General features: G+C 42.6%; 1 protein-coding gene across 1 annotated transcript; it reads right to left on the reverse strand.

Moving 5' to 3' along the window:
* Positions 1-33: 33 nt before the first annotated feature.
* LOC124003458 (REST corepressor 3-like) lies at positions 34-21354 on the reverse strand. Its single transcript, XM_046311733.1, is given in 13 exon segments — positions 34-307; positions 310-544; positions 6859-7103; positions 7208-7265; positions 8816-8893; positions 14939-15160; positions 19110-19188; positions 19273-19397; positions 19693-19854; positions 20266-20318; positions 20428-20505; positions 20919-20975; positions 21091-21354. Coding segments are annotated over 13 exon segments (1701 nt in total). The 5' UTR covers positions 21266-21354; the 3' UTR covers positions 34-173.
* Between the last annotated feature and the right edge of the window lie 1972 nt (positions 21355-23326).

Consider the following 23326-nt stretch of genomic DNA (forward strand, 5'->3'; position numbering starts at 1 on the left):
TACGTTTCTCATTAATATACATAATCTGCTCATAAACAACCAACGATTGACAACTTTCAGGAACACAACGGATCATTGTCAAGAAAAATACAAGGAAACAAAACGACCAAGTAAAAAAAAAAAACGACCACCGACTTTTCCGTTGTCTTCCTTCGCCATTGCACAGCACACACTTAGTGCAGCGAGGAGGACGGCGTCTCCGATGGGATGCCCACCAGGGTGGGGGGCGGCTGGCTGGAACCTGGGCACCCTGTGGAGGTGGGGGCTGAGGTCGGAGCAAGCGGCCGGGGATTGAGGCGCGGGGGTGGGGGTTGGATGGCCGGATGAGTGGGGGGGGCTGGTTGAGCGCGGGCCGGGGCTGTAGGAAGCGGGCCTGCTGCTGGAGAGGGGGCGGCTGCCTGTGGAGGGCCGGGGTGGCTGGCAGAGAGGGCCGTAGGAGCGGGGGCGGCTGGTTGAGCGAAGTTGCCGACGATGTCACCAGGGTTTGGAAAGTTGAAGAGGAAGTGGCAGCGGGAGAAGGGCCTGACGAGGGGGTCACCTGGCCCTGGAAGAGAGAGGCGTGAGTTGGGATTTCAGACCAAAACGCAGATGGGCAATACATTACAGCATACAGTGCATTCGGAAAGTATTCAGACCCCTTGACTTTTTACAAATTAGCTGTGTTCGAATACTCATACTAACCGCACTATTTGTGACGTGAATAGAGTATATAGTATGCTTATTGGTCATAGTATGGGTATAGTTAGTATGCCAAAAGTTGCCGGATGTCGTACTAAATTCGCCAAAATATGAAGTATACACAAAATATGAAGAGGATGCTATTTCCGTACTTTAGGGCCCATAATGCAATTCTTCAGGAAAGAAGGCACATCGTTTCCATTTTTGAAGGAAATGGCAGAAAATATGCAGTCGAAGTACAACGATAGAGGATAAAAATTCACTGCTTTAACTAATTATGACAAATGATAAGAAAATGTTGAGCAATGTAATAAAGTAATGACTTTTCAAATAAGTTACCTTACCCTTTATATTGTCTGACAATTTGTTAGCTACTCTGTCCTTACGAACCACATAGCTTATCATTACAACAGTATGTTGTTAGGTAGCTACCTAATGTTAGTTGGCTACTTATACATCATACTTGCCAGCATATTAACTTTAGGCTATCTAACTATAATTACCCAACGTCTAATGACTTGATTATTCCCGTCATGCTTAGCTGGCCATTCGGGTGCTTTCGTAAATTCGCTCTGGCTATCTACTCTATTTTCAGGGCACTCTCGTCTGAGTGTACCAGAGCGCAGAATAATGAATTTACGAGCGCTCAACACCCATTGAATATGGCCAATGTCAGTAAACGTTGGCAAAAAAGCGCAATTAAATTGTTAACCGGCAGCACAGTTATTCACCAATGCTCTGGATAACATGCTAGTTTGCCAATGACACAACTGTGGTAGGCCTGATCACCAACAACAATGAGACAGCCAATAGGGAGGAGGTCAGAGACCTGGTCGTGTGGTGCCAGGACAACAACTTCTCCCTCAACGTGATCAAGACAAAGGAGATGTTTGTGGAAAATGAGGACAAAGCACGATGGGGCTATAGTGGAACAGCTTGAGAGCTTCAAGTTCCTTGGTGTCCACATCACCAACAAGTTATCATGGTCCAAGCACACCAAGACAGTCGTGAAGAGGGCACGACAAAGCTGATTCCCCTACATGAGACGGAAAAGATTTGGCATGGGTCCTCGGATTCTCAAAAGGTTCTACAGCTGCACCATCGAGAGCATCCTGATTGGTCGCATCGCCGCCTGGTATGGCAACTGCTCGGCCTCCGACTGCAAGGGTAGTGCATACGGCCCAGTACATCACTGGGGCCAAGCTTCCTGCCATCTAGGACCTCTATATCAGGCGGTGTCAGAGGAAGGCCCTAAGAATTCTACCTACATGTACATATTACCTCAACTAACCGGTGCCCCCGCACATTGACTCTGTACTGGTACCCCCTGTATATAGCCTCCACATTGACTCTGTACTGGTACCCCCTGTATATAGCCTCCACATTGACTCTGTACTGGTACCCCCTGTATATAGCCTCCACATTGACTCTGTACTGGTACCCCCTGTATATAGCCTCCACATTGACTCTGTACTGGTACCCCCTGTATATAGCCTCCACATTGACTCTGTACTGGTACCCCCTGTATATAGCCTCCACATTGACTCTGTACTGGTACCCCCTGTATATAGCCTCCACATTGACTCTGTACTGGTACCCCCTGTATATAGCCTCCACATTGACTCTGTACTGGTACCCCCTGTATATAGCCTCCACATTGACTCTGTACTGGTACCCCCTGTATATAACCTCCACATTGACTCTGTACTGGTACCCCCTGTATATAGCCTCCACATTGACTCTGTACTGGTACCCCCTGTATATAGCCTCCACATTGACTCTGTACTGGTACCCCCTGTATATAACCTCCACATTGACTCTGTACTGGTACCCCCTGTATATAACCTCCACATTGACTCTGTACTGGTACCCCTTGTATATAACCTCCACATTGACTCTGTACTGGTACCCCCTGTATATAGCCTCCACATTGACTCTGTACTGGTACCCCCTGTATATAACCTCCACATTGACTCTGTACTGGTACCCCCTGTATATAACCTCCACATTGACTCTGTACTGGTACCCCCTGTATATAACCTCCACATTGACTCTGTACTGGTACCCCCTGTATATAGCCTCCACATTGACTCTGTACTGGTACCCCCTGTATATAGCCTCCACATTGACTCTGTACTGGTACCCCCTGTATATAGCCTCCACATTGACTCTGTACTGGTACCCCCTGTATATAGCCTCCACATTGACTCTGTACTGATACCCCCTGTATATAACCTCCACATTGACTCTGTACTGGTACCCCCTGTATATAGCCTCCACATTGACTCTGTACTGGTACCCTGTATATAGCCTCCACATTGACTCTGTACTGGTACCCCCTGTATATAGCATCCACATTGACTCTGTACTGGTACCCCTGTATATAGCCTCCACATTGACTCTGTACTGGTACCCCCTGTATATAGCCTCCACATTGACTCTGTACTGGTACCCCCTGTATATAGCCTCCACATTGACTCTGTACTGGTACCCCCTGTATATAGCCTCCACATTGACTCTGTACTGGTACCCCTGTATATAGCCTCCACATTGACTCTGTACTGGTACCCCTGTATATAGCCTCCACATTGACTCTGTACTGGTACCCCCTGTATATAGCCTCCACATTGACTCTGTACTGGTACCCCCTGTATATAGCCTCCACATTGACTCTGTACTGGTACCCCCTGTATATAGCCTCCACATTGACTCTGTACTGGTACCCCCTGTATATAGCCTCCACATTGACTCTGTACTGGTATCCCCTGTATATAGCCTCCACATTGACTCTGTACTGGTACCCCCTGTATATAGCCTCCACATTGACTCTGTACTGGTACCCCTGTATATCGCCTCGCTTGTTATTTTACTGCTGTTGTTTAAATTGTTACTTTTATTTTCTACTTTTTCTATTTTTTACTTAATATTTATTTGTATTTCTTTCTTAATTTCTTAAAGCATTGTTGGTTAAGGACTTGTTAGTAAGCATTTCACGGTAAGGTGAAACCTGTGGTATTCGGCGCATGTGACAAATACAATATGATTTGAGTAAAATGGTCAGAGTGGTCTCATTTGTGTCTGGAAGTGGCTAGCAAGCAATTGTTTTATTTTAAACTTAATTTAACTAGGCAAGTCAGTTAAGAAAAAAACATTTATTTACAAGCTAGCCAACGTTAGCTTGGGTGCCTGACTGCCGTTGTAAGGTCAAAACGCTCAAATCAACCCTACTCCTCGGCCCGAGAGACCAGTGTGTGCTTCAAGAGCAAAACACTCTGAATTTATAGAAACGGACAATCTGACAACGCTCTAAATTTACGAGTGCACTCTGGCACTCCATATTCAATTTAAGAACACACCCAAAGTCGTAAAATGTCTGACTCGTAATTTGTTAGGCTAGCAAGAAGTTGCATAGTAAAAGCATGAACTTCAGGTAGACAGGTGAAGAGCTACTACGCTCAACTGAAAGCATACGGTTCGTTTACAGTATACTAAAAAACTAATAGTATGTAGTATATGCTCATTAAGTATGTAGTATACAGTATGTTAGTATGGGTATTCGAATACAGCTCTAGTGTTACGTTACAGCCTTATTCTAAAATGGATTAAATACCCCCCCCCTCATCTATCTACGCACATATATAAGGTCCTACAGTTGACAGTGCATGTCAGAGGAAAAACCAAGCCATGAGGTCGAAAGAATTGTCCGTAGAGCTCCGATGACAGGATTGTGTCTAAGCACAGATCTGGGGAAGGGTACACAAACATTTCTGCAGCATTGAAGGTCCCTAAGAACACAGTGGCCTCATCATTCTTAAATGAAAGATGTTTAGAACCACCAAGACTCTTCCTAGAGCTGGCCACCAGCTGAGCAATTGTGGGGGAAGGGCCTTGGTCAGGGAGGTGACCTGACCAAGAACCCCATGTTCACTCTGACAGAAGCTTCTGACAGAGCTTCAGAGTTCCTCTGTGGAGATGGGAGTATCTTCCAGAAGGACAACCATCTCTGCAGCACTTCACAAATCAGGCCTTCGTGGTAGAGTTGCTAGTCGGAAGCCACTCCTCAGTAAAAGGTACATGACAGCCTCTTCAGAGTTTGCCAAAAAGGCACCTAGAGGACTCTCAGACCATGAGAAACGAGATTCTCTGGTCTGATGAAACCAAGATGAAACTTTTTGGCCTGAATGCCAAGCGTCACGTCTGGAGGAAACCTGGCACCATGCCTACGGTGAAGCATGGTGGCAGCATCAGGCAGCATCATTCCTCCCAGCACCAAGGAATGGGAAACTAGTCAGGATCGAGGGAAAGATGAACGGAGCAAAGCACAGAGAGATCCTTGATGAAAACCTGCTCCAGAGCACCCAGGACCTTAGTCTGGGATGAAGTTTCCCCTTCCAACAGGACAAAAACCCAAGCACACAGCCAAGACAATTCAGGAGTGGCTTCGGGACAAGTCTCTGGATGTCCTTGAGTGGCCCAGCCAGAGCCCGGACTTGAACCCGATCGAACATCTCTGGAGAGACCTGAAAATAGCTGAGCAGCAATGCTCCCCATCCAACCCAGCTTGAGAGGATCTGCAGAGAACAATGGGAGAAACTCCACAAATACAGGTGTGCCAAGCTTGTAGCGTCATACCCAATAAGACTTAAGGCTGTAATTGCTGCCAAAGGTGCTTCAACAAAGTACTGAGTAAAGGGTCTGAATACTTATGTAAATGTGATGTTTTTAATTTTTTATAAATTAGCAAACATTCCTAAACCTGTTTTTGATTTGTCATTATGGTGTATTGTGTGTAGATTGAAGGGGGAAAAACAATTTAATTGATTTTACAATAAGGCTGTAACCTAACAAAATGTGGGAAAAGTACAGTAGCTATCCAAGAGGAGGGATAGCCACTTGACTGGTCTTGACATTGAATGCCATGTTGGAATACCAGATTTAAGATCAGTTTAACAAATGTCATTAGCAGTCATAACGGATATCAGGTTATGAAAATAAGCCTGGCACCTGTTCTATTGTGTTTCCTACTTAGCTAATTGACAACGTAGCCATAAAGGCATATACACTATCTAAACAAAACCATGTGGACACCCCTTCAAATGAGTTGATTTGGCTATTTCAGCCACACCATTGCCGACAGGTGTATAAAATGGAGCACACAGCCATGGAGGAGGAATAATGGTCTGGGGCTGTTTTTCATGGGTCGGACTAAGCCTCTTAGTTCCAGTGAAGGGAAATCTTAACGCTACAACATACAATGACATTCTACAAGATTCTGTGCTTCCAACTTTGTAGCAACAGTTTGGGGAAGGCCCTTTCCTGTTTCAGCATGATAATGCCCCCGTGCACAAAGCGAGGTCCATACAGAAATGGTTTGTCGAGATCGGTGTGGAAGAACTTGACTGGCCTGCACAGAGCCCTAACCTCATCCCCATTGAACACCTTTGGGATGAATTGAAATGCCAAATGTGAGCCATGCCTAATTGCCCAACATCAGAGCCCGACCTCAATAATGCTCTTTTGACTGAATGGAAGCAAATCCCCGAATGTTCCAACATCTAGTGGAAAGCCTTCCCAGAAAAGTGGAGGCTGTTATAGCAGCAAAGGGGGGACTAACTCCATATCAATGCCTATGATTTTGGAATGAGATGATCAACGAGTATTTGTCCATACTTTTGGTCATGTAGTGTATTCGTTTAAAATATATTAGTATTACATTATTTTCAATACTGTATAGCAGGGTCATCTACAACTGCTTATGATATGTTAAATAATACCTAAAGCTACACGTCATGCAAGTAGTAAAAGACCATTCGTTGACATCAACCACATTCAGATATTTCTTCAAGTTATCAAGTCAATGGTAAATTTGTAGAATTATAAATTGTGTGTATTATAGACATGCGTATTGGAAATGTCGTTTTTTTTGCATATATATTGCCCCCCCAGGGTTGGAATGTCCAGATGCAACTAACATTGTAATAATTATAATGTTAAGACACCTTTATGAAGGAATGTTTATGAAACTGCAGTGTTAAGAGATTTTTGTTGGAGTAAAAACCTGCATGCAGAGGGGGCTTGTGGGAGGCCAACTCCCATAGCTAACTATAACGAAATCACAGAAGGGGTTAATGGGAAGGTTAATTTTTTTGGTTTTAAGGGAATAAAGGAACGCTCCACCACCTCCTCCTCCTCTTCGTCCATACTCTTCCCAGAAGGGGTGTTGGAGCTGTTCTTCCCCTCCTCGCCAGAGGTGGTAGTGTCACCGTTGGGGGTGCCAGTTCCCTGCTCCGCCTCCCACTCCTGCAGCACCTCCTCCAGGTTAAACCGGCGGCGGTAGTTCACAAAGAAGTTCTTTACCTGCCCTACCGTCTTATTACCGATAACGTCGGCAATGGCCTGGAAGTCTTTCCCGTACTTCCGGACACCTGTTGAAACAACAAATATTCTGAAATTGCACAAGGTAAACAGACTGGCGGGCCATGGACAAGAACATGAGCTGACTACAAACCCACAAAGAACGCAGGTTTACCTTGAACTGCCAGAAGCTGTTCATCTGTTGTCCAGCGAGCATTAACTTTTTGGCTGCACTAGAACAGACAAAGAACACCTGATGTTATACACTGAACAAAAACATAAATGTCAGAATTTCAAAGATTTTACTGAGTTACAGTTCCTAAGGAAATCAGGACATTTCAATTAATGAATTAGGGCCTAATCTGTGAATTTCACATGACTGGGAATACAGATATCTGTTGGTCTCAGATATCTTCAAAAGAAAGTAGGGGCTTGGATCAGAAAAGCAGTCAGTATCTTGTGACCACCATTTGCCTCATGCAGCGCGACATCTCCACATATAGTTGATCAGACTGTTGATTGTGGCCTGTGGAATGTTGTCCCACTCCTCTTCGATGGCTGTGCGGAACTGGAACACGCTGTCATGGGTGACATATCTGGTGAGTATGCAGTTCATGGAAGAACTGGGACATTTTCAGCTTCCAGGAATTGTTTACAGATCTTTGACATCTTTCCGTGCATTATTCTGAAACATGAGGTGATAGTGGTGCATGAATGGCAAGACAATGGGCCTCTTCACGGTATCTCTGTGCATTCAAATGGCCACAGATAAAATGCAAATGTCCGTAGCTTATGCCTGTCCTTACCATAACCCCCCCCCCCCCCACCATGGGGCACTGTTCACAACGTTGACATCAGAAAAAAAGCTCACATGACGCCAAATATGCTGTCTGCCATCTGCCCGGTACAGTTGAAACTGGGATTCATCCGTGAAGAGCACACTTCAGAGTTCCAGTCGCAATCGAAGGTGAGCATTTCCCCACTGAAGTCAGTTACGATGCCAAACTGCAGTCAGGTCAAGACCCTGGTGTGGATGACGAGTTTCATCAGCTGTCCGGGTGGCTGGTCTCAGACATTTTCGTAGGTGAAGAAGCCGGATGTGACGGTCCTGACCTGGTGTGGTTACACAAGTCCGCGGTTGAGGCTGGTTGGACTTAATGTCAAATTCTATAAAACAACGTTGGAGGCCGCTTATGGTACAGAAATTAACATTAAATTACCAGGCAACAGCTCTGGCGGACATTTCTGCAGTCAGCATGCCAACTGCACACTCTCAACTTGAGACACCTATGGCATTGTGTTTTGTGACAACTGCACCGTTTGTCCCCAGCACAAGGTGCACCTGTGTAATAATCATGTTTAATAAGCTTCTTGATATGCCACACACATGTCAGGTGGATGGATTATCTTGGCAAAGGAGAAATGATAACTAACAGGGATATAAACAAACTTGTGCACACCATTTGAGAGAAAGAAGCTTTTCGTGAACAATTTCTGGGAACTTTTATATTAGCTCATGAAACATGGGACCAACAGTTGACATGTTGGGTTTATATTTTTGTTCAGTGTAGAAGCTAAGTGGCAATACATGTCAAGTCAACAGGTCACTCACTTCATATAAGCAACCATAATAAAGAAACATCCATAACTAATGACTTCCATCTCTTTGGTAGCACTTCATTTGTATGGTCTTAGTGATGTGAATGTCATGACAAATTATGACCACTTATGTCACATTGCTAGGTCCCTTTCTCACTGAAATCTAAAACCATTTGGCACATACCTCCGGCAGCCTGAAGTCATCAATGCCCGCTTCCATCCTGTGTTTCAGACCACTGTTCAGTTGCTTTGCATTTTGAACCTGTGGGATAAATTCATAATGCCATCAGAAAGTACTCACATCCCACATTGTGTTGTGTTACAGCCTGAATTTAAAATGGATTCAAATTGAGATATATTTGTCACTGGCCAACACACAATACCCCATAATGTCAAAGCAGAATTATGTTTTTGGAAATGTTTACAAATTATTGAAAAAATGTTGAACTGTCTTGGGTCCAAGTATTCCACCCCTTATATGGCAAGCCTAAATAAGTTCAGGAGTAAAAATGTGCTTAACAAGTGACATAATAAGTTGCATGGAATCCCTTTGTGCAATAAGTGTTGAACATGTTTTTTGAATGACTACCTCATCTCTGTACTGGGATAGAAAAATTACATATTTACCTGATTGTTGGATATTCCGCAATTATTTACTTAACTAATACTGTAGTGAACTGAGAGGAGTTGTTTGAAGCTGGGGCTGGCAACTGATTAAGTGATGACTCGGTAAAAACCTACTGCTGGCATTCCATAGATAAGATGTGGTGTGTGTCACCGAGTTAGAGATGTTCTGTTCCTCCAGGCTAAAGGCCTCCCTATTCCTAATTATCCTGGCATCTGAGAGAAAGCACCAGAGGCGGAAGAACCCAAAGTGGCTTATGGTGCCCCACAATCTACAGTGCCGTGCAAAAGTATTCGGCCCCCTTGAACTTTGCGACCTTTTGCCACATTTCAGGCTTCAAACATAAATATATAAAACTGTATTTGTTTGTGAAGAATCAACAACAAGTGGGACACAATCATGGAGTGGAACGACATTTATTGGACATTTCAAACTTTTTTAACAAATCAAAAACTGAAAAATTGGGCATGCAAAATTATTCAGCCCCCTTAAGTTAATACTTTGTAGCGCCACCTTTTGCTGCGATTACAGCTGTAAGTCGCTTGGGGTATGTCTCTATCAGTTTTGCACATCGAGAGACTGACATTTTTTCCCATTCCTCCTTGCAAAACAGCTTGAGCTCAGTGAGTTTGGATGGAGAGCATTTGTGAACAGCAGTTTTCAGTTCTTTCCACAGATTCTCGATTGGATTCAGGTCTGGACTTTGACTTGGCCATTCTAACACCTGGATATGTTTATTTTTGAACCATTCCATTGTTGATTTTGCTTTATGTTTTGGATCATTGTCTCGCTGGAAGACAAATCTCCGTCCCAGTCTCAGGTCTTTCGCAGACTCCATCAGGTTTTCTTCCAGAATGGTCCTGTATTTGGCTCCATCCATCTTCCCATCAATTTTAACCATCTTCCCTGTCCCTGCTGAAGAAAAGCAGGCCCAAACCATGATGCTGCCACCACCAGGTTTGACAGTGGGGATGGTGTGTTCAGGGTGATGAGCTGTGTTGCTTTTACGCCAAACATAACGTTTTGCATTGTTGCCAAAAAGTTCAATTTTGGTTTCATCTGACCAGAGCACCTTCTTCCACGTGTTTGGTGTGTCTCCCAGGTGGCTTGTGGCAAACTTTAAACAACACTTTTTATGGATATCTTTAAGAAATGGGTTTCCTCTTGCCACTCTTCCATAAAGACCAGATTTGTGCAATATACGACTGATTGTTGTCCTATGGACAGAGTCTCCCACCTCAGCTGTAGATATCTGCAGTTCATCCAGAGTGATCATGGGCCTCTTGGCTGCATCTCTGATCAGTCTTCTCCTTGTATGAGCTGAAAGTTTAGAGGGACGGCCAGGTCTTGGTAGATTTGCAGTGGTCTGATACTCCTTCCATTTCAATATTATCGCTTGCACAGTGCTCCTTGGGATGTTTAAAGCTTGGGAAATCTTTTTTGTATCCAAATCCGTCTTTAAACTTCTTCACAACAGTATCTTGGACCTGACTGGTGTGTTCCTTGTTCTTCATGATGCTCTCTGCGCTTTTATCGGACCTCTGAGACTATCACAGTGCAGGTGCATTTATACGGAGACTTGAGTTTGCTGCACTGAAAGTAAAGGGGCTGAATAATTTTGCACGCCCAATTTTTCAGTTTTTGATTTGTTAAAAAGTTTGAAATATCCAATAAATGTCGTTCCACTTCATGATTGTGTCCCACTTGTTGTTGATTCTTCACAAAAAAATACAGTTTTATATCTTTATGTTTGAAGCCTGAAATGTGGTAAAAGGTCGCAAAGTTTAAGGGGGCCGAATACTTTCGCAAGGCACTGTATATGGGAGGGGTGGAACCAAGCATTCTGGGTATCCGCTATATAAACTGTGCATTGTCTGTGAAGGGGAGGCTCTCAGCCTAACAGTCAAGACTGTTGGGTCGACTGTTTTATTATTGCAATAATTTATCGATATTAAATGAAGATGATCGTATGAAGAAATTACCAAGTCTCTCTCAGTACTGAATTTCCACGACAGTACCCCCCCCCCCACACATATACAATTATCTGTAAAGTCGTTCAGTCGAGCAGTAAATTTCCAACAAAGATTCAACCACAAAGACCAGAAAGGTTTTCCAATGCCTCGCGAAGGTCACCTATTGGTACATAAAATAAATACAAATAAAAAGTAAACCTTGAATATCCTTTTGAGCATGGTTAAGTTATTAATTACACTTTGGATGGTGTATTAATACACTCAGTCACTACAAAGATGCAAACGTCCTTCCTAACTCAATTTAGGAATGATTTCACCATGGGGCCAATTGTGACTTTAAAACAGTGTTTAAATGGCTGTGATAGGAGAAAACTGAAGATGGATCAACAACATTGTAGTTACTCCACAATACTAACCTAAATGTCAGAGTGAGAAGGAAGCGTGTAAAGAATTTATTCTCCAAAACATGCATCCTGTTTGCATTAGTCATTAAAGTAAAACAGAAATAAAAATGGCAAATTAACTTAGTCCTGAATATAAAAGTGCTATGTTTGGGGCAAATCCAACACATCACTGAGTACCACACTTCATATTTAATTTTTGTATTATTATTTTTTTTCTTCTCCCCAATTTCGTGGTATCCAATCGTTAGTCGTTACTGTCTTGTCTCATCGCTACAACTCCCGTACGGACTCGGGAGAGGCGAAGGTCGAGAGCCATGCGTCCTCCGAAACACAACCCAACCTAGCCGCACTCCTTTTTAACACAGCGCGCATCCAACCCGGAAGCCAGCCGCACCAATGTGTCGGAGGAAACACCGTACACCTAGCGACCTGGTCAGCGTGCACTGCGCCCGGCCCGCCACAGGAGTCGCTAGTGCGCGATGAGACAAGAATATCCCTACCAGCCAAACCCTCCCTAACCTGGACGAAGCTAGGCCAATTGTACGCCGCCCCATGGGCCTCCCAGTCGCGGCCGGCTGCAACAGAGCCTGGGCTCAAACCCAGAGTCTCTGGTGGCACACCCGGGAGGCCACACTTCATATTTTCAACCATGGTGGTGGCTGCATCATGTTTTGGTTATGGTTGTCATCTGGGGGGGGGGGGGGGGGGGAAAACACAAGGCCAAATATACGCTGGAGTATATATACCAAGATGACAGTATATATACTGGAGTATATATACCTAGATGACAGTATATATACTGGAGTATATATACCAAGATGACAGTATATATACTGGAGTATATATACCAAGATGACAGTATATATACTGGAGTATATATACCAAGATGACATTGAAATATCCTGAGTGGTATAGTTAGTTTACTTAAATTGGCTTAAATCTATGGCAAGAATTAATAAAATAATGTGCAATCTACTGTAGGTGTGCAAAGTTCTTGGACCCAGAAAGAGACAGCTTTAAATCACTGCCAAAGGTGATTAACATGTATTGACTCAGGGGGTTGAATACATGTATTCAAAATTGTTAGAATTTAACAAAAAAACTTTATTCCACTTTGACACGAGTATGTGTGTGAATCATTGACAAAACAAATTACAAATCCACTTAAAATTACACCTTGAAACACAAAATATGGAAAAAAGGCAAGGGGTGTGAATCCTTTTTGAATGCACCGTACATATGCTTAGAACACAATGCACTAAATAGTGCTGATACACTACAAGAATCAAAAGTATGTGGACACATTCTTGTCGAACATCTTATTCCAAAATCATGGGCATTAATATGGAGTTGGTCCCCCTTTTCTGTTATAACAGCCTCCACTCGTCTGGGACGGCTTTCCACTAGATGTTGGAACATTTCTGCGGGGACTTCCTTCCATTCAGCCACAAGAGCATGAGGTCGGGCACTGATGTTGGCCTGGCATGCAGTCGGTATTCCAACTCATCCTAAAGATGTTCGATGGGCTCTGTATGCCAGTCAATTTGGATGGAAGGTAGCCTAGTGGTTAGAGCAATTGGGCCAGTAAGGTAAGGTTGCTGGATCGAAATCCCAGAGCTGACAAGGTACAAATCTGTCGTTCTGCCCCTGAACAAGGCAGTTAACCCACTGTTCCCTGGTAGGCTGTCATTGTAAATAAGAATTTGTTCTTAACTGACTTGACTAGTTAAATTTAAAAAAAAGAGTTATTCCACACAGATCTTGACAAACCATTTCTGTATGGACCTCGCTTTGTGCAGGGGGGTGTTGAATAGTGAAGACATCAAAACCATTAAATAACACATATGGAAACATGCAGTAAACAAAAAAGTGTTAAACTCAAAACATGTTCATATTTGAAATTCTTCGAAGTAGCGACCCTTTGCCTTGACGACAGAATACAGAAGATAGCTCTATTTGGTAAAAGGTGAATGCACCAATTTGTAAGTCGCTCTGGATAAGAGCGTCTGCTAAATGACTTAAATGTAAAATGTAAATGTAAAAGACCAAGTCCATATTTTGGCAAGAACAGCTCAAATAAGCAAAGAGAAATGACAGTCCATCCTTAGTTTAAGACATGAAGGTCAGTCAATCCAGAACATTTCAAGAACTTTGAAAGTTTCTTCAAGTGCAGTCACAAAACCATCAAGCGCTATGAAGAAACTGGCTCTCATCAGGACCGCCACAGGAAAGGAAGACCCAGAGATACCTCTGCTGCAGAGGATAAGTTCATTAGAGTTACCAGCCGCAAATATTGCAGCCCAAATAAATGCTTCACACAGTTCAAGTAACAGACATCTCAACTTCAACAGAGGAGATTGTGTGAGAATCAGGCCTTCATGATCAAATTTCTGCAAAGAAACCACTACTGAAGGACAAAAATAACAAGAAGAGACTTGTTTGGGCCAAGAAACATGAGCATTGGACATTATACCGGTGGTTATCTGTAATTTTTTGTACAAATTTGAGATTTTGGGTTCCAACCGCAGTGTCTTTGTGAGACGCAGAGTAGGTGAACATATGATCTCTGCATGTGTGATTCCTATGCTATGCTGGTGACACTGTCAGTGATGTATTTAGAATTCAAGGCACACTTAACCAGCATGGCTACTACATCATTCTGCAGCGTTTCGCCATCCCATCTCATTTGCGCTCATTTGTTATTCAACAGGAGAATGACCCAAAACACACCTACAGGCTGTGTAAGGACAATTTGACCAAGGAGAGTGATGGAGTGCTGCATCAGATGGCCTCCACAATCAACCAACCTCAACCCAATTGAGATGGTTTGGGATAAGTTGGACCGCAGTGTGAAGGAAAAGCAGCCAACAAGTGCTCAGCATATGTGGGAACTCCTTCAAGACTGTTGGAAAAGCATTCCTCATGAAGCTGGTTGAGAGAATGCCAATAGTGTGCAAAGCTGTCATCAAGGTAAAGTGTGGCTACTTTGAAGAATCTCAAATATAAAATATATTTTATTTAGATGTTACTACATGATTCCATATGTGTTTACTATTACTCTACAATGTAGAAAATTGTAAAAATAAAGAAAAACCCTTGAATGAGTAGGTCTGTCCAAAAGAAGAAGAAAAAAATATATATATGTATAGCCTAGCGATTAAGAGGACCTTAATTGCTCCTATAAGTCACTCTGGATAAGAGCGTCTGCTAAATGACTAAAATGTACTGTGAAAAAGCCTCAACTCAAGCACCTTGAGGACCCAGGTTTCCCTGCATTGAGACAAACCAGAATCCCCAACGCTCACCTGTCTTTTGAGGCCCACCAGCTCCATGTCCAGCTGCCTAAGGACGGTGTTGGCAGCGCTGGAGCTGCACGACACTGCCACCACATCCTCCTGGGTCAGGTACATGCCTTTGGGCGGCCGGCACTTGGAACGCTGCGAGTGGTGCCGGTGCATGAGCGTCAGGTGCTCCCGTCGGCCGAGCCCAATCTTGGAGGAGCTCAGGGGCTGGGGCTCCGTGTGGCTCTGGATAGGCGCGGGTACATTTTCTATTAGCTGTCATAATGTTAGTAACATCAATTGTGTCATTGTTAGGACATATGGCACCTGGGAGCATGTTTTAAGAGGTACAATAAAAACGAAACGCTGCACACTGCTGTTCATGCCCCCAGGTGATTATATTGATACGTTTTGACCCTTAGGTCTTTATCAGGCATCCATGAAAAATCCCCTGGGAGCATGAACAGCAGACTCAGCGATATGACGTTACCACGCGCAGCACCACTGATATTCTGATGAGTGCAGTGCAAGACTTTGCTCTCAGAGTACTAGAGTATCTGCACATGTGCATGGTAGAGTCCTGCACAGCTACATGTTTTGGACCCGAACCCGCCCGCCACATCAATTCCGAGCCCCACCAGATATTTTCTCCGCAACACGAACCACCAGCATAGAAATTGTTCCAAGAGCTGATCTGTGACCCCCCAAATAACATCCATATATTTTACAAAAATTATGACCAGAGTATTAGGTTTTTTTCCCTTCCCTGAATGAAATAATTTGTCTGCATGTCTATTCAACATTTGGATAAAAGGAAACCATGCCATGAATTAAGAACGATAGGCTTATCTTATATTCATAATGAGATGCAGCGCACATTGACAATTGAAATAGCTTTGAAAAAAAGCCTTCTAATTAGCCTTCTTACCTAATTAAAGCCTATAGGCAACGTAAAAAATAATACCTTTACATTCAATATTGTTTAGATAATCAAATAGTTTAATTGAAACAATTCCCAGAATTGAGTAAGCTACAGGCTGCAAAAATAGGCTACATTTATTTAGTAGGTTTATGTAGCCTGCATATGGTCTAAATGAACAAAAGCCTGAATTAATGTAATAATTCATTGCTAAATAACTGAATTATCATTAAAAAAATACCTGCTTACACTTTTGCATGCTGTGTATCCATCTACTGGGTCGTTGTCCTCCTCATCCACAATGACTTACAAAACCGGATTTCATTCACGGAGCACCTGTTTCCATGATGTTGTAATCCACCATCATAACCTTTCTTTCCCCATCTCCTGTTACGTTAGCCATTTTTATGTGAGCTAGGAGTCAGGGAAAATAAACCTGGCAACGTATTGTTGAAGGAAACGTAATCTCCGCATGTGAACAAATTAGGAACGTTTCAACGCCACACAAATAATGGACAGTTCCCTGCTCCACTCTCGCTGTGTTGCTGCAACCCTCGGCTGTCTGGCTCACTGCTCACATAATGGAATTCGCAACAATTCAACAAGCTCCTGGGTTTGTAAAAGAAATCTTGAAATAAAACGTTTGACCTGCAATATAATTGATCTGAACAGCGATCCTACCCACGGGTTGAAAGACTTTTCATTACATCTGCCAGCCGACTTTTTTGTTGTCAACAGTGGGTCACATGTCACATGTGCAACCAGAAAAAAAACTCTAGACCACCTTTACTCCACACACATAGATGCATACAAAGCTCTCCCCTGCCCTCCATTTGGCAAATCTGACCATAATTATATCCTCCTGATTCCTGCTTACAAGCTCAAATTAAAGCAGGAAGTACCAGTGACTCGCTCAATATGGAAGTGGTCAGATGACGCGGATGCTACACTACAGGACTGTTTTGCTAGCACAGACTGGAATATGTTCTGGGATTCATCCAATGGCATACCATCTCAGTCATCGGCTTCATCAATAAGTGCAATGACGACGTCTTCCTCACAGTGACCCAACCAGAAGCCATGGATTACAGGCAACATCCGCACTGAACTAATGGGTAGAGCAGCCGCTTTCAAGGAGCGGGACACTAATCTGGATGCCTATAAGAAATCCCGCTATGCCCTCAGACGAACCATCAAACAAGCAAAGTGTCAATACAGGATTGAGACTGAATCCTAATACACCGGCTCTGACGCTTGTCAGATGTGGCAGGGCTTGAAAACTATTACGAACTACAAAGGGAAACCCATATGCGAGCTGCCCAGTGACGCTGGGGCCCCTCAGGGGTGTGTACTTAGTCCCCTCCTGTACTCCCGGTTCACCCACAACTGCGTGGCCAAACACGACTCCAGCGCCATCATTAAGTTTGCTGATGACACAGCAGTGGTAGGCCTGATCACCGACAACGATGAGACAGCCTATATCCAGATCTGGCAGTGTGGTGCCAGGACAACAACCTCCTCCTCAATGTGAGCAAGACAAAGGAGCTGATCGTGGACTAAAGGAAAAGGCGGGGCCGAACAGGCTCCCATCAACGGGACTGTAATGGGGCGGGCCGAGAGTCCAAGTTCCTTGGTATCCACATCACCAATGAACTATCATGGTCCAAACACACCAAGACAGTTGTGAAGAGGGCACGACAAAACCTTTTCCCCCTCAGGAGACTGAAAAGATAATGCATGGGCCCCCAGATCACTAAAAAGTTCCACAGCTGCACCATCGTGAACATTCTGACTGGTTGCATCACCGCCTGGTATGGCAGCTGCTCGGCATTTGACTATAAAGCACTACAGAGGGTAGTGTGAACGGCCCAGTATATCACTGGGGCCAAGCTTCCTGCAATCCAGGACCTATATAATAGGCGGTGTCAGGGGAAACCCATAAAATTATCAGAGATTCCAGTCACCCAAGTCATAGACTGTTTTTTCTGCTATCGCACGGCAATTGGTACCGGAGCATGAAGTCTAGGACCAAACAGCTCCTTAACAGCTTCTACCCCCAAGCCTTAAGACTGCTGAACAATTAATCAAATGGCCACCTGACTATTACATTGTTTTGTACACCGCTGCTACTCGCTGTTTATCATCTATAAATAGTCACTTCTCCCCTACTTACATGTACAAATGACCTCTAACCTGTATCTCCGCTCACTGACTCAGTACCGGTATCCTCTGTATATAGCCTTGTTACTGTTATGTTATTGTGTTACTTTTGATTATTTTTTACTTTAGTTTATTTGGTAGATATTTTCTTAACTCTTCTTGAACTGCACTGTTGGTTCAGGGCTTGTAAGTACGCATTTCACGGTAAGGTCTGCACTTGTTGTATTCGTCGTATGTGACAAATAAAGTTTGATTTGATATCCAACCCGATGCAGGACTCTAATGCATGGGTGCGCTTCCCACTGCTACAACGTGATAGCTATGGAACCAAAACTATGTACAAGTTTAGCCTCGTGCTTCAAACACTCTTAGTTGTTGCCGAAATCAACGCCCTATGTTGCGGTTTACTTTATGCATCGCTTACTGTACCTTTTAAGTATGACCTTTGTTACTAACCCAGTAACTAGCTTACAGATATAGTTACACTCGCTTTATCTAGTGGTCCTAGGCCTAGTTACATGGTCTGTAGCCTGAATGTGTGCATTTGTGAGAAATCAGTGTTTGAGGACGGTGTTGGATGCACATGTGCCCAGGGAGATGGCAATCTTACCATGGTCTAAGGGCTGACTCTGTCTCTCTTGACCTCGTGGTGGATTATTATTTGTCCAGATGGTGACGGAAATAAATGAATACAAAAAGGAAACCACAGACAAGCATGACTAAACTAATGATTTAAAACTAAACGAAAGGCCTCATGGCCACCAAACCAACTAGCAGCCTCACAGCTTTCAAGCTGGGACACTGACTGATGATCACCCTAATTGGCAGCACCTGATGTGCTTATCAAGCAGGACAAGGTTTCTGCTGCCCCCTGGGGGATGGAGTGTGGAAGTGTATCCTGGATAGTGTGTTTGTCTACTTTATGTCGTAACACTAACCTTCCCCTCACATCAAAACACCTTGCATTTTATTTCCCTATTTTCTTTGGCGTCTGTCTACTCTACTACTCATTGTAAGTGAATGCTGGTCACTGATTAAAAGCGTATCCGCTAATACTTTTTGATATATCCCAACTGCCATTCCATCAGTTTAAATTCTAAAGTTTCGATAACGTACCTCTTTTTTCGTCTCCTTGGTGGGGTCATAATCACTATCGTTTGCTTCGATGGGGTTGGCCTCCTCCATTTCTTCATCACTAATGTCAAGAAAAGCCAATCATTATTGGACTCCGACCACTTGGAATTTCAGAGACAGTAGTAAGGCGAGATACAAGTCTTACCTTTCATCTTGGGCATTTCGGTTTGCCAGCTTTCTGGCCTGGCGGTCCATCAGGCTGGTTCTGGACCGGGTCTTCTTCCAGGAGTAGTAATACTTCACAAGGCTGGATATGGATTTGTCTGGTAACTACAACAGATGAGAAAATTGTGCCAATTGACTGTTTATACTTACATTAAAGCCGGGATTCAATCAAAGGTGACAAGCGCACTGCACTGTTGACAATGCGCCTTTTAAAGGCAATCACCCCAACGTTTGCAGAGATTGTATTCAAGGTGAATGCGGATGTTGGCTCAAGCGTAAATGACCTTAAAGTCAACTGCAATATTCATCCAGACTACTTGTGTATGTTTGTATGAACAGTATACAGACAGACATCAAAGTAAAAGATAAAAGCTACTGTATATTAATATATGTATGTTACCATTTGTTGAATCCTGTGGAAGCTTTTTCCATGGAAGCTGAAGGCTTGTTCAAACAGAACCTTATCCTCCACGGTCCACTCGTCGGGGAAGGGGGTGAAGTTGGGAAGGTCTGCTAGGGATTTTTCAATGTTGTGCTTGTGCCAGAACAGCATGCCCAATGCCTGTGGGGGACAGCAACGAGTGGAATCCACTGAGAATGGACACCAGGCAGGTCTATGGGGCTTCACTGAGCCAGAAATGCTTAAGCAACAGAACTAGAATAGATAGAGTAGGTATTCCCCTAAATGACATTCAAAATATGTTATTTTTAAGTGTGCCTTGGTAGTTTATTAATACATTGTGGGTCAAATTTACTGAGCTTTCACACCGATGTAAATTTTAGGCCTGTCCGGGGGGCTTGGAAAATGTAATATGAATGTTTAAATTGGGAACATGCTTCAATAGTGTTGGGAATTCTGTTGAAAGTTGTTCATATGTTTTTGAAAAATAAGATGGATTCTCTGCATTGGTGAAAAAGCTTAGTAAATGTGGCCCTATGTAACTTGCCTAATAATCCTAAAAAGCAGACATACCTGCTCAACATTATATCCATGCTTCTCTTTTGCAATGGCAATATATTCATCCACTGTGGGGAAAAATCATAGTTTAATTAAACTACTTGTAAATATGTTTTGTAAAATCAACTTTTGGTTGTCTTTAGAAATAAGATGCTTGTGAAAACCAAACTGACTTACATTTTGGGTCGACAATGGTATGATATGGAGACCACACCAACATTCCCCCACTATCTTTATCACTGTATTTGGTAGAACCTACAGAAAAATATATAATACATCATTTTTTTTAAAACACATCATTTTCATATAGTGATATTTAATGCAATTTTAACTGCCTAATTAAAGCAATACATGCAGGACTAAAGATGCTGCTTTACTGTTGTTAAAATATTGTTGAGATAGCAACAAAAAGCCAATTCAGTTGAAGGAAACCAATAGTAGCCTACGGTGGGCAAGTATAGCCTCGGAATAGAAATGTGTTTCAAAACGCTTCTATAAACCAAACATATTTTAATGGGCCAAAAATTCTCCACACATCTGGCTGAATTCTGAAATATAAGATTACTGACTATGGGTTGTAAAGTAAGAAGATGAATGTAAATATAATGTTATAACCTATACCGAGGCTACCACCAGAATACAGTCAGGTAGATCAAGCATAACCTTACCATGATCAAATTCGGGTATATTGGCTTGATAATCGGACCCCACACGCATTCCGACATCTGCAATAAGGAAAAATATGTATAAAACATTAATAGAGCATTTTTTGTTTTGTTTTTCGCGTTCAAAATAATACATGTACAGTGTTACATGCAGACGGGTTGTTCGAGGCTATACCGTGCTCGTCGTCACTGCCACTCTCATCAGAAAAATGTCCATTCGATGCATTTGAAGGGTTTTTTGTTCCGTTTGAGCGTCCCTTTCCTAGATACTCCGACCCTTTATCCATCATTCCAGGCATTTTTACGTATCTTTGTGGGTTCTCCTTAGGAGAATACCTAAAAAAAAACATGCAATGTATATTTTTTCACAGCCTGTCTTTTTCAATAACTCCCACAGCTACGCAGCTGTGACACTGTGCCACAGTCCAGTATTACTCCACATTGTTTTGTATAATACGGTTTAACGCAGATATATACAACAATATTTTTCAAGCCTGTTCCAGAGTCTGATATGTGTTGGTTTTAGTGTAATTCACGGCTTGTATCTGTTCAGACAAGCAGCAATTGAATATTCAAAATCAGAAGGAACTAATTTGTCTAGCGGAAGGACCTTTACGCACTTGGTTATATGAAGCCAAACTGCGGCTCTGCGTGCGCCGGTGAAAATGGAGTTGTTTACAGTCACACTCCGTAGACGAATAGGCTACAAGAAGAATATAAGATGTTACAATTTATTACACATAATATAGGCTACGTCTGTTTTGGATACCTTGGATGCGTTTTGTAAAGCCAATATAGAACCAGATGCTCTTAGTTAAAGCCTTTATTAACAGAAGCGTCTACAAAGCTTTTCAGCATTTCAACGTAGGCTACTTTTGACTTAAACGTTATGCAAATATAAACAACTCTACGTTTGCAACGATGGCCCCATAGTAGGCTAATGAGAAGTAGAATATAACCCAACTGTACAAAATAAAATGCGAAATAAAATAACCAGTCGTTTGGTTAGTCCTTGGTGTATAATAATAATAATATAATAATAATAATATATGCTTTTTTTATTCTCAATATTGTCCTACCCTGGCGTTACAAGTGCTCAGAGCAGATGGAGACAAATGACCACTAACCTATTTCGAGAGATCCCACAATTAATTAATTGTTTATTTGGTTTTCGAATTTAAGTTATTCACTGTTTACTAGGCCCATATAACCTACTTATGTTTGAGCGGTGAATTTGAGAGAGTTTGGAGATGGTTTTGACCATTTGGGTATCCAAAATGGGTATAAGGGCCTAATTAACTGAAAATGTCAGTAGGCTAGGCCTCTCAATCCACATTGGTAGACCTCATTCCATTATCATCTGCCCAATCTATAAACTAAACTATGATGCAATTGTTGGTATTAAACACAAGACCCTTTAGATGGTCAATGATGACAGACCCCAGCAGTGTAACATGAAGGAGGCAAACTGGATATGAATAACGATAAGTATATAGCTAAAGAAATGTCTATTTTTGTTCAAATTATTATGCAGGCCGCTGTAGTGTACCACACCTGAGCTGAATTTCTGTACAAAACAGTCTTGCTTACATGCACTTTCCTGTAATGTAGACTTACATCTATTCAATAGATAAAAACATAATATTTGGGGGGAGGAGGGGGTAAGTGCACTATACCACCATTGCCATAAGGGTGCAGACATAGTACAATTACATAAAGAGAAACTGTTTACCCAAGATCAGGGGTCTTTTGTCACATAACATAATTTATGTAATTTCGTCACTATGCTACAACTCTCTTCAATCTGAATAAGCTCTATAGAATGAGATAATAGATGGTGCCATATTGAACTCGGGGAAACCACTAGGACTATCTGAAACTATCCTATCTCTCTGTGAGTAACTGATTATATGTTACCAGCAAAAAAATATTGTAATTAGATTACATATACTTTTTAAATTCAGGAACTACTTTTAAATTCAGAAAGGCTGTTTGTGGGGGGAAGGGGGGGGGCACTGACACCCTTGTTGTCTCAATGACATTCAAGGCAGTACTGGAAAACGTTTTTAAGCTTGTTCCACCTGAGCAAGTCTGACCACAAGTCAGCGACCACTATGATGACACACCAAATGAGTTTGATGGATCCTTTTTGTCTTCTTCTAAAACCTTTTTGGTGTTTGTTTCATTAGTACATTGTTCATATAGTCCCAAAATGGTTTGCATATCAGCAATCAAGTTTTCAAGATCTATAACTTTCAAAATACAGAAATACAGCTGGTATGATGCAAAACATTTTGGGACTATATCAACAATGGACTAATAAAACAAATACCAAGAGTTTTTGGGTGGAGTGTTCATTTAGAGGGAAAGTAATCCAAGAGTAACTGAAAATAATCAGATTAGTTACTGAG

This window comes from Oncorhynchus gorbuscha, linkage group LG18 (assembly GCF_021184085.1).
Source record: "Oncorhynchus gorbuscha isolate QuinsamMale2020 ecotype Even-year linkage group LG18, OgorEven_v1.0, whole genome shotgun sequence".
Classification (NCBI taxonomy): domain Eukaryota; kingdom Metazoa; phylum Chordata; class Actinopteri; order Salmoniformes; family Salmonidae; genus Oncorhynchus; species Oncorhynchus gorbuscha.